The 13359-nt window shown below is 42.3% G+C and overlaps 1 protein-coding gene across 1 annotated transcript in view; it reads left to right on the forward strand.

Annotated features, from left to right (window-relative positions):
* The window catches only part of Cdc14a (cell division cycle 14A), a 161491-nt gene extending 159015 nt beyond the window's left edge, over positions 1–2476 (forward strand). The window contains exon 16 of the mRNA XM_048456674.3: positions 329–2476. Coding sequence (XP_048312631.3) covers positions 329–358 — 30 coding nt within the window. The 3' untranslated portion in view covers positions 359–2476. The remainder of the gene's footprint in view (positions 1–328) is intronic.
* Positions 2477–13359: the final 10883 nt, after the last annotated feature.

A 13359-nucleotide genomic window follows, 5' to 3' on the forward strand; every position in this document is an offset into this window, starting at 1 on the left:
TCAGAGTCAGTATTATTACACAAAGGCTCAAGAATCAAATCAAAGTAAAGGCTACTCCTTTACTTTCAGTTGTTACTTGATTGTAATCACGATGAAACATGATTAAATCTTTGGAAATAGAAAGTGTTCTCACAGCTCCTTTACCTAACCAAATGTCTTGCTTTCTTAGTAAAAGTGCTCTCTCCCCTCTCCTTTGCTTTCTTAGTTCATTTCATGTGTCTTTTACATAATAGACCTGAACTGCTTTGTGTTGAAGGAGGAGGCTGGAGGATGCTTTAGCAGCTTGACGTGCGATGGTTAACCTCAGCTTGTGTCTCTCCCTACACAGTCCCTTCAGTCTGAATATGTTCATTACTAAGGCCTTGCCACTCCAGCGAAGGCGGTTCCGTTCTTACACATCTGGACGCCCGATGCGGAGGGGAACAGCTGCTTGCCCGGAGGATGTCCCTCTCTTCTGACCCTAGAGAGTGTTAAACACAGCGCCGTTAAGAGACTTGAGACCAGAGCACTGGCTAACGACTACTGTAAATGCACTGTCATGATCTTAATGGAGGTGTCCATTCTTGTAAAGACAGTTTTCATGTTGAATTTGGTATTTTTCAAAGGTTATTTTTAATGTATTTCAGTCATGCATTTGTTACTGCATTTACATGTACAGTGTTACATTATATGTGTATCGTGAACTTTATAAAAGACTATTTTGATAATTTTATAAGTATATAAAATTATGTAAAAGCTAGACTATATTTTGATTTAGACTTTCCTGCTGTTTGCTACCAAAAATTTGTATTTTAAATTTGTTTGGTTTCAGTATGGTTTTGTCTATGGTGAGTAAATAATTCTTCCTTATTAAACGGAAGTGAGGGAGTACCTTTTTAGGAAGTGACTTTAAGGCTCCCCCTGTGAGTTCAGAAGATGAGAGCATTCTCTGCTGAAGTCTGCCTGAATTGGAGTTCATCCAAATTTGTCTCTACCAAGAGTGGTGTTGTTTGGTAGGGTTTATTTAGGAAAAAACTTTCCCCTTTTGTTTTTGTTCTTGAACTGTTTGAGTAGGAGGCTTAAAAACAAAACAAAACAAAAAAAAAACTTTACCACCTCTTTAAGACCAGAAATCGCTGTGAGTCTCTCCTGAAAGCATGACTTTTTTCCTCTATGAAATGACAGAACATTCCAAATACTTTATTTTCTTTCCTCCTCTCATGAGTGCTTTATAAGAAAAATGCCTTAAACCATGTATTTTGCTTATACCTCCTTGTAAATATGCAAAGGAAGGATACGGATTTTAAGAACCATGCCTATAGTTTGTGAGAACATTCTCAGTAAATGTACAATAATGCTGTTAAAGACCAAAAAGCACTCCAGAAGAGCTAACAACTCAGAACATTCTGTTTTGGGTACGAGGTGATCATTGCCTGCTAAGCAGGCATGGTCCGATGTCAGGTTCAAAGCAATGAAGGAATAAACCGAAGAAAATGCTGCTAAGTCGATCTGTACACTAAAGGAGATAGATTAATGGAGCGTACCCCCCATGTCTAGACACGGGTCTGCCTAGAACCGGTTGTCAAAGTGAAAGGCCCCTGCGGGTACATCCAACCCTTTCATGCGTGTATGATTCCGTATTTGTTTCCTGAACTCTATGGACTTCTTGTCTACATGAGACAGGGAGTCTTAGATACTGATTCTCTTCCAGGCTGCTTGAGAATGGGCAATGCTAGTTAAACTGATCATGCAAACTGCTTTATTCCAACTGTTGAGTTATTTATGATGTATTTATTAGGAGGGGGTATCTTCAGACTAGTATCTATGCTTCAGTAAGATACCTTGTTCACGTTTTACACTTTTTCAAAGGCATTGGAATGAATGTTTGACTCAGGTTTGTTGACGTCATTTCCCCTAACTGCAGTACCAAATAATTGCACTCACCCGATGGAAAGTTGAGTTATATGTTTTTAGAATCAAAACACACAAAGAGGAATTAAATTGTTTATCTTTTCTAAAGTTGAAAAGTAAAATATTTTATTATGAGTTAATTATTTTAAAAAGTTGGTTCGTTGTATGGAAGAAAATACTATTTCTTTCAAATTCTCATTGAAAAGTAGTTGCAGCAGCATTTGAGATGTGGGCGAAGAGAGCCCTGCTATCATTTTTAGTTGTTCTATGAACACCAATGAGTGCAGCTACTAAAATGATTGTAAAGTTGATTCCTGTAGATTTTCCATAATTACGTGTGTATATATGTCATATGTATCTACATGTGTATGTCTTAAGCTTATTTATACACATGAACATACATAAGGCACACCAAGAAGGGGATGTATATACTATAGAGATTATATAGTAGAGAGATTCTCCACTTATAATAAAAATTGTTTGCCATGTATTTTGTTATGAATAGTTTGTCTCCCAGAAGATATTTTGTTCTATTTTGAAGTGTAGAAGAATACACTGCTAATAAATAAAAGTTTTACGCAATTTACTCCTGGACATTCGTCATTTCGATTTTGAGTTCTTGGTGTCCGTAAGTCCCTTTGTAACTTTAGTTTGACTCCACGTGGTTGGCTCTCTTTGGCTCCCTTGGGCTCAGAATTATTGATTTTTCTGCTATTTTATCTTGTATTGATACCCTTATGCTGCTCCTCATGCACAAGACCACACTTTCAAAGCAACCTTGTTCTTCGGATCTCACAGACATCAGAGGATACTGGATTCTTTCTCTCTCTCTCCAACTCTGAATTTCTTTTCTATTAAAACAATACCGCTAGGGACCCAAGCTATGGTCCTGCTGCGCCGTTTGCAGCTGTCGATGATGCTCGTGCAGCGTGCTGCACGTCTGTTCCTTTTGGAGAAGAATGACCGTGTTTCGTTTTCTTTATCTTTTTTTTTTTTCATTTTACATACCAATCCAAGTTGCCCACCTCTCCTCTCCTCCCGCTCCCCCAACTTTTCCCCAACCCCCATCTACCCCTCAGAGAGGGTAAACCTGGCCCATCATTTGATGCAGGACCAAGCCCCCTCACCATCCCCGTATCTAGACTGAACAAGGTATCCCTCCATAGGGAACGGACTCCAAAAAGCCAGTTCATGCACTAGGGATAACTCCTGGTCCCACTGCCAGTGGCCCCACAAACTGCCTAAGCCACACAACGGTCACCCGCACTCAGAGGATCTACTTCAGTTCTATGTAGAGTCTCCCGCTGTCAGTCCAGAGTCAGTGAGCTCCTACTAGCTCTGGTCAGCTATCTCTGTGGGCTTCCCCGTCATGATCCTGACCCCTTTGCTCATATAATCCCTGCTCCTTCTCTTCAACTGGATTCCAAGAGCTCGGCCCCAGTGCTTAGCTGTGGATCTCTGCATCTGCTTCCATCAGTTACTGGATGAAGGTTTTATGATGACAGTTCGGGTGGTCATCAATTTGATTACAGGAAAGGTCAGGTCAGGCACCCTCTACACGATTGCTAGATCTTAGCTGTGTCATCCTTGTGGGTTCCTGGAAGTTTCCATAGCGTCAGGTTTCTCTCTAGCCCCATAATGGTTCCCTTTATCTCTTTTCTTGCTTACCCTCCCTGTCCCTCCCCCAACTCAATCATGTTCTCTTATGTTCTCCTCTCCCTTCCTGTTCCCCCTCCCTCCTCTCCCCCTCCATGTTCCCAGTTTACTTAGGAGATCTTCTCTATTTCCCCTTTCCAGGAGGACCCCTGCATGGAATGACCATTTTTCTTAAAGGAAAATTACAGAGCTAAATCAGACGAGCTATTCCGGGACCCTTTCCAGAAAGCACGGGAAACCCTCTCCTGTGGATAGGAAGGGGGTTTTACATCTTCAGGGGATGTTGTTGTTTTCCTCTTCTCAGTGCTGGAGGTGGAGTCCCAGATTTCATTCTAAGCAGACTCTGCAACCCCGGCTTGTGTCTAGAGTTGGGAATTTATAGTTAACTCATTCTCAGGCAGGGAACGAAACAGCTGAGGTCAAAGGTTATCAGGGGATGGCCTCTAGGAGGTTTTTTTTTGTTTGTTTTTTTAATAAATCCATCGACCAGTTTCAAAGAGCAGAAAAAAATCTTTGGTACAGCTTGAGTTACTGTGGAAAGGAGGTTAAAATGAATCGAGTTAGCTCACCTCATCAAACTCTTCACCGGCTGGTCATTGCGTTTATGTGACATTATTACACTTAGATGTAGAATGATTTGTCAGTCTTAAAACATATCTGGAAACACTGATCAGTTGGTAATATTTTAAATCTGTGACTCAAATACAGCAGGAATATGGATTTACCAACAACACACACACACACACACACACACACACACACACACACATACACACACTTCCCTTTTTCTATTTTGTATTTTTAAGACAGGGTTTCTCTGTGTAGCCCTGGCTATCCTGGAACTCACACTGTAGACCAGGCTGGCCTCAAACTCAGAGATCTGCCTGTCTCTGCCTCCCGACTGCTGGGATCGTGCGCCACCACCGCCCGACATATAACACACTTTTAAGACTGCTCTTATGTGCATGTTTTCTTTGGTCACGTGTTCAGCCATCTCTGAAATGTTTCTGTCAGTTGGTGTCTGAATTCAACAGAACACTCTAGTGCTGCAAGGGCCTGTGGTCCTCTTCCCAATGCATAATAAAGCAAGAATTTGGTCACTGGGTGTCTTTTCTGAAGATTAAATTGGAGTAGTTACAATTATGGAAAGACAGAATTTCATTGAAAGATTGAAGTTATTTACAAAGGAGTCGATCATAGAGGGCAGCCACCATGGCAGACAAAGGAAAATGGAAAATAACGTATTAACTTATTTTGAACCTAATTGAAATGTTAATATATTCCCACCTGGTTCCTCCTCTATGGACTGAATTATGATAATCAGATCAAGAGGGAGAAAAAAATGGCTTTTCTAGAGAATTTTAAACATTTTTCTTTTGGTAAGTAGAAAGAATGACATTTAAAGCAAAATATACATCTTTTGGGGGAGGGAGTTGGTTTTAAATGGACACTTTCACACCCGTGCCTTGTTTTAACTGACATATCACTGATATTAAGGCAAGGGACTTCACCATTAGCTGTTTCTCCTGAGTTTTAAGCAAGTTGACCAAGACATGTGTGCGCAGTTAGACTGCAGGGGAGAGTGGGTGGTGAGGCCTATTCATAGCTGTAGAAATGGCTACAAACACATAAGCACGTAAAATCATTGCAACTTGAAGCATTTATGCTAGATCTCCAGAACTGGGAAGAATGGAGATTATCCATCAAGTCTGTTTTCTTTATATTCCAACTCTTCTAAAGGATCTAGGGCAGGGCTTCAGCAGCGCCCCGCGGGAGGGAGCACCGGGGCTGGACGCCAATTCCAGAAACAGTTGATATTAGGACTTAATGGTGAGATTGCCAAGGTATCTGTCATCCTTTCCTAAGTCTAAACAAATTGAAAACACCCCTTTAGATCACACCAGGACTCTTACTGAGATTTATTGTGCTCAAAAATTTAGGAATTTTTTTCTTAAGTTAGATGATCAATTTTTAACATTCAGAACCCCAAATAACTAGAGAACAAAAAACTGAAAAAAATCAAAACCAGAGACCATGATAGTACAATGACTATATATCATCTATCTGCCTGCCTATCTATCTATCTATCTATCTATCTATCTATCTATCTATCTATCTATCTATCTATCTTTTATCTATCTATCTATCTACCATCTACTATCTCTCTCTCCACCTATTTATCTATCCATCCATTCATCCATCTATCCATCCATCCATCTTTCTAATCTATCACCTATTTATCATCTCTTTATCTGTCTATCACCTACTTGGCCTGTGGAAGGTATGCTGTAGCTTTTATATAACTATAGCATTTCCTTTAAGAATTTTAAAGTTAGATAAAACCTGGAAACATTGAAGCTCCAGAGATTCAAGATTAAAGGGGCTGCTTCCCTGTGGTCTTTGTAGGGTAAGGGGTGGAGCAGGGCACTGATTAAATTTGGATTTCCTACAGGCAGAGAGCCTTTTCCTATCATCGCATACATTTTAAAAGTTCTGACCATAGCCCACGAGGATCATTCTTGTTTGTTTTCCTTCAGTTCTGGGAAGATTTGATCCTGTTGAATTTTGCCTACTGAATTTTGAGGCAGCTGTAACAAGGCACACCGTCCATGTGGTCGACTGGGTTAGACAGGCCTGACCTGAGGAAAGATATATTTCTCTTCCTCTTTCTTCCTCCATGCCAGTCTTGGGCTTTTCATGATGCTTTTGATTTAGCTAGGAGTTCATGTCCCATTTAGATCGTGTGCCTTCCATGGCCAGAGTGGAGTCACACAGTGAGGAAACTGTCATGCCTTGTCAGAAGACACATTGGTGGTAGAACCAGGGCTCAGAGCCTTGTGCCATCAAAAAATAATCTTTGCTTGGGGTGCAGGGGAGTCTGTATGATATTATACCAGAGGCCAGATAAGGGACAATGTTGTGCCATGGCAAGAACTGGACTGCTGAGTACAGCTGTGACCTTTGCCAGCTAAGACAACGAACGGAGAGTTCTGGATAGCTTGATCTGTTTTAAAGTCAGATCTGCTGGGAAAATTATTCTTAATTAAGGATTCCTGTTTTAGTGACGGGTTGTTAGGATTGCTAATTTTAAGGTAAAACAAGAGAGGAAAAGTTCACCTTTTCTGCAGGAGAGAAAAAAAATCAACGAGTAAGTCAGGATCTTAGACCGGGGGAAACCCCGTGTACTGGGGATCCCTAAGACCCCCTCCCAGTTTCTGTGACTTCAAGAAAGAATACAAAGTAAGTAGCGGAAAGGGAAAGGCCTAAGGCTGAAGTCTCGGGCCTCAGATCCAGTCTTTACAGAGTCCTCTCTTAGTAGAGTCCAGCACATGGTCCCCAGTAGCCACTGGCGACCCCAGGAAGTGCTACCGACTAGGAAACCCACAAGAGACCAAGCGACCATGGGTGTCATTGGCGGTCCTGTGCTTGCCCTGCTCAGCAGCAGCAGGATTCCAGGCTCCCAAAAGGAGAGCAAGATCTCATATAAGCCAAATCATTGGCGTCATCCAGGCACAGAAAGCCACTTTTACCATTGCAGGGAGTTTTACTTTTCTATTTTTATATTTTAATTAAAAATTTTTTCAGTCCCGCCCCCCACTTTCCTCCCTTCTACCTTCCTTGGAACCCCTCCCATGTATGGCCCCACTCTCAAGCCGATAATTTTGCTACTGTTATGAATCATAATGTAAATACCTTATATGCGGGGCATCTGATATGGGGGACTGTGATGACCCCCCCCTTCCAGGGATTGCGACCCACAGGTTGAGAACCACTGTGTTAGCACTTGGGTCTATGCTTTTCAAGTACATTAATCTGAAGTGGCAATAGTTTCTCCATAGTTCACAAAAAAACCCAATAAACCACTGTCCCATATCTCCATATTGCACTCATTCCAGGCCAAAGCGGTGTAGAGAAAACACATTCACATCTTTGTTTTTAAGAATTATCATTTATAGATGTGGCTCCGTGGAACAGCATTTATCCAGTCCATGCAAATAGAGGGAGAAAAGTGTGTGTGTGTGTGTGTGTACTAGCCTAAAGATTTTGCTCACAATAGCTTTTTCATTTAGTTGTTATTAAATAACCAAAAGAAATAAAGTATATCCATGTAATTTTAAAACATTACCATTTAAAAATGTTAAAGGAAAACTAATGATTGCCCAAAGAGGCAACACAGGACATTTTATTTATTTTTTTTAAGTTTATTAAATTATAAAAGTTTCCATTTCCGCCCCTCCTCCCAACACCCTCCCACTTCCCCCACTCCCTCTCCTCCTCCCTCTCCATCCCTAAGAGTAGTCAGGGTTTCCTGCCCAACACAGGACATTTTAAAAGGATATACTGAGAATAATAAACACGTATGAGTGAAAAGAATGTACAGCTTAGCTATAGTGCCGTCACACGGGATGTGCTGCCTGACTCACAGCGATAATTATGTTGTTAAAAGGACTCCCGAGGCTTTTCTGCTTTGCCAAGTCCCCAGTGTCAGACTGGCCATCCAACAAAGGGAGTCTCACTCAGAGGCAGCTTTATTATACTTGTTCTGTTGGGGCTCTGACTCACAAGACCAGTCCAGCCATCACCCAAGAGCAGGCAGCATGGAAGGTCTGTGGGTGTTTGCCCATTTTTTTCACTCCCCCAGAGTTGTTCATCATATTAAATTTTTTTTAAAAAAATTTAAATTTTATTTTTTTATATTTAATTTTCATTTTATTTCATGTGTTTGAGTGTTTTGCCTACATGTATGTCTGTGTACCACAAGCATGCCTGGCATCCATAGAGGCCAGAAGAGCGTATCAGATGCCCTGGTACTGGGGTTGCCAGGTGAGTCACCGTGGGTGCTGGGGACTACACCCAGGTCCTCTGGAAGAGCAACAAGTGCTCTTAACAGCTGAGACATCTCTGTAGGCTCTATTTAATTTTTTAAACCAAGTCTTTAAAAGGTGTTTTTACATTTTGAGCCATTTCCTTACATATTTTCACCCACTTATCTTTTCATCCTCTCACCACAGTGCTCTAAGCAGCTCCGAGAAGGATTGACTTAGGTTCACGGTTTGAGGGTATGGCTCATCATGAAGGGAGGGCACGGTAGCAGGGGTGGACCTGAGAGAATGGAAGCCGGGGCAGAAAGCTGCTTGCTCACCTCAGAGATGGGACAGGAAGAGATACCGGGCTATACACCTCATGGCCTGTACTGCATGGATGCTCTTCCTCTAGTTAGTTACATCTCAAGTCCTAAAAACATTAGGACCTCTCAGAACAGGGCTGTCAGCGGCGGGGGGGGGGGGGTGTGTCCCAAACATAGGGGCCCGTGAAGACAATTTACATACAAATCTTGTTTTAACATGGTAAAATATTTTTAATAAACAAACAAACAGAAGGAAAAGAGCCCAAGAGAAGGCACAAGAATCAGAGACCCAGTCATTCACACTCTCAGGAGTCCCATGTATACGTTAAGCTGGAAGCCATAATATATTCACAGAGGACCTGATATCGACCTGGTGGGTGCTGCTTCAGTCTCTGTGAGCTCATAGGAGCTATGATCGTGTTGATTTAGACTGAGTTCTGTTCTCTGGGTGTCCTCCATCCAACCTCTGGCTCTTATACTCTTTACCCCCTCCCCCCGCCCCAACCAGGGGTTCCCTGAGAGCTGGGGAGAGGGGTTTGATGGAGGTGTCCCACTGGGGCTGAGTTTCCAAGGTCTCTCACTCTGCATGTCTGCCGGTGGGGTTTCGTATGTGTACCGCTGCAGGAGGAAGCTTCTCGCATCGTGACTGAGCAAGGCCTGCGAGTACAGCAGAATGTCACTGGGAGTCATTTATTCGAAAACTTTGTTTTATTTTGTTTTGTTTTTAGAGGAGTAGTGTTTGGCTTTACCTAGGTAAGTCATCTGTCTATCTTTTCATAAATTGTTATGTTTTTAGTTATGTGTGTGAGTATGTCTCTGTCTGTGAGATCAGAGCCCACAGATGACGGATCCCCTGGAGCTGGAGTTACAGGTGGCTGTGAGCCACCTGATGTGGGGTTCTGAGACTCAAACTCAGGTCCTCTGGAAGAGCAGTACATGCTCTTAACTGCTGAGCAACCTCTCTAGCTCCCCCTCCCCCATCCCTGATTTATTACAGAAACCGAGATTTAGGCAACAGAAACCTTATTGAACCCAATAACTGGTAAGTACCTGGCTTTCCCCCAGGCGTGGCTAGCACCAGAAGGTCTCCACTACCAGCAAAACTTCATTTGCTCCTCAGTGGGGAACACAGCTGCTGACAGAGGCCATATTTGCCACTCAAGCTTTGGTTACTGGAAAAGCGACTGCGCTGACTGTCAGTTCTGAGTGGCTCCCTCACCCCTGGGCTTGTGAACTGTTCTTGGAGTATGATAGTGGACTGGTGGGGCCAGAACTGGGCTCACAGAACAGAGAATCTTGTTCAAAATCAGATGAAAAATACTTTCAGGTCAGCAGAGATTTTAGTTCCCACAACATACATGTAGAGAGTTTTGCTGGAAAGACGGAATGCATGTCCACACACAGTATACAGCAGGCCAGGTGCTGCCGGACGACTGTGGACAAGAGGGCCCCGGGCATAGAAGTAACAAACAGATACATAAAATATTGTGATATTTTATGCCCCATCCTCAAGTCTGTAAATCTTTAGAGCAACTTCTGCTCAGGGATGAGTCTGCATGCGAACACTTTGAGGGGTGTACCCTGGATAGGAGGGAGTGAGGCCACCCATTCAGGGATACTTTTTGTCCCTCCAGACTGTGAGCACAGAAGACTTTGGGTTGATCTGTGTGGTTTAAATGGCATTAGGAGTGTAGTAAGAAGCACAAAGGGGATAATGACCATAACTCATGAACTTCATGACACAGCCTGCTAATATATTTGACAGTTGTTTGCCTGTGTTATATGGCAGAGAACACAACACACATTTACACTACATACACACTCACACTATGCCCTGTCACACACACACACATACACCACACTTGCCACATACACACACACCGCACATACTACATATATAATACACACTATATATACATTACACACATACACACTACACATATAACACACACACCATACACACAGATCAAACACATACACACATACTACACAGACCATACACACAGATCAAACACACACATGCCATCATATACACACCACACCACACACACTATACAGACAGGCCATACACACACACTATGCACTCATACCACAGACACACACACACACACACACACACACATTGCACAGCCCTTACTTTCAAACTCATTGGATCTCTTCAGTCACCTGAAATATTTCCTCATGTTTGCACATGCCTTCTCCAGCTAGCCTCTGTCTCTATCAGATTGAAAAACTTTCAAGTGGATTTTTTTTTTAAAAAAAACAACTTATAGTCAACCTTTTACTGGAAAAAGGTCCACTTTTGGACAAAAACCAAAGTTAAAAAGCCAAAGCAATTTTAACTCAAGTTGGTTTTCCTGGAAAAGCTGAAGATGCAGCTCAGCAGAGAAACGCTTTGGCTTCTCTACAAATCCACACTCAACACTAACAAGCTCCGTCTAAATATCCTCTACTTCCGTGACTTTCAAATAGCTGAGTGGAGAAGAACCGTCTGCTGGTTGGTTTATTCCAGAGCTGGTTGAGAGGCAGACTCTAGCTCCCCAGCCAGCAGACAGGGAGCAGATCTAGGTGACCTGGTATGGAGATTTGGAAACCACAGCTCACTGAGTTAATTCACAACAGGCAAGTGACGAGATCTCTAAATTGATAAGACTCCAACAAGGAGCTACATTTTAGAAGAATGATCTCCTGACTGCAGTTCATTTCAAAAGAGCTACCGGACTGTGAGAGAACTCCATCATTGTCCCTGTGAGTTTGGTAAATGCCATTGTGTTTGACTTTCCACTTCCTTTTTAATAAGATTCAATCAGATGGTGAGAGTCTTCTGAGGCAGCTACAGCAACACACCATAGAAGAGGGAAGGTATAGGTGACAGAGATTTATTCTGTACCACTCTGGAGGCCGAGTGGTCCAAGATTAAGACCCTATCAGAGTCAGTGCCTGGTGAGGGGCTACTTCATGGATCCTAAATGATGCAAACTCTTTTGATATGAGATCTCTTGCTGTATGGGTACAGACGCAATTGTGAGGCTCTGCCCTCACCATTATATCATCTCCCTGTTGTGGGATATTTGTGCACTATGAAGATGTATTGCTGTGATTGGTGTAATAAAGATCCGAATGACCAATAGCTAGACAGGAGCGTATGGGTGGGACTTCTGGACAGAAAGAGAACTCTGGGAAGAAGAAAGGCAGAGTTGCCATCCCAGACACTGAGGAAGCTGGACGGACAGAATGGGGACGAGGTGATAAGCCTTGTAAAAGAACATATATTAAACATGGGGTACTTTAAATTATAAGAACCTGTTAGGAACAAGCATAAGTTAAGGCTGAGCTTTCATAATTAATAATAAGTCTCCCTGCTGTTATTTGTGGGATGGCAATCCAGATGAAAAAATACTATTACATCTCCCTAGACACTCCATCTCCTGATACCATCACCTTGTGGGTTAGGATTTCAACACCTGAGTTCCAGAGGGGTACAACCATTTGGGAACAATATCAATCAATATCAATGGCACTTAAATGGTTTTTTTTTAATTGTAAATTCTGTTGAGAGGTCAGTAAAAAAAAAGAAAGAAAAAGAAAAGAGTGTTATATGTCTCTCTAGAAAAATGCACAATACATTTTTTTGTATATAAATTTAGGGTGAGTCATTATTCATTTAAAATGTTTTCCTTAGCTTCTGCCTTCGACAGTGTCTTACTACTGTGAAGAGACACGATGACCACAGCAACTCTTATTAAGTTAAAGGAAAACATTTAACTGGGGTTGGTTTAGAACACTATCATCATGGCAGGAAGCATGGCAGCACACAGGTTGACATGGTTCTGGAGAGGAAGCTGAGGGTTCTACACCTGGATCAGCGGACAGCAGGAAGAGAGGTAGACACTGGGTGTTTCTTGAGCATTTGAAATCTCAAAGCCCACTCCCAGCGACACACTTCCTCCAGGCCATACTGATTTCAACAAGGCCATGTGTCCATAGTCCATGCCACTCCCTGTGAGCCTAGTGGGACCATTTTCATAAAAAGCTCTATATTCTACTTCATGGCCTCCATAGGCTCATAGCAAAAATTCATTCAGTCCAATTTCTAAGTTTCTCTATACCTATTACTCATTCGAGGAAGGGACCACAGGATGAGTTTGGGGACCCACTAGACCTACTATGAGTCAGACTTCAGCCTAAACTCCATTTTGGGGTTTTAATTCCAAATGTAGTCAAGCTGGCAACCAAGAATGCCATCACAAGTCCACCCCTTGTCAACTTGACCCACGATTATATCTTCTTATGTTGTGATTAGTTTCCAAATGAAAACAATAGCCAGGTCAAGATAACACCTAAACATAGTATAGCTATGCAGCGTACAATCACAAATGCATTGTATATTTAAAATAGGTGGTAATGTCCCTTGAGGGACATCCTTTTAGTGTCTCAAGGATAATGGACTAAACCTTGGACTGTAAGCCAGATCCAACTGAATGGGTTTTCTTCGTAAGAGTTCCCGTGGTCACAATGTCTCTTCACAGCAATGGAACACTGACCAAGACAGGTTCCCATGTTACTTGAGTGTGTGCTTTACAAACTCCCCACCTCAGTCAGATTTTCTGCAGATGATGTCACATTTGACATCATTGGCCCATGGCAGGAGTCCCCATGCTCACCAATATGCTCAATACACTGAT

This window comes from Myodes glareolus, chromosome 17 (assembly GCF_982192425.1).
Source record: "Myodes glareolus chromosome 17, mMyoGla1.1, whole genome shotgun sequence".
Lineage (NCBI taxonomy): Eukaryota > Metazoa > Chordata > Mammalia > Rodentia > Cricetidae > Myodes > Myodes glareolus.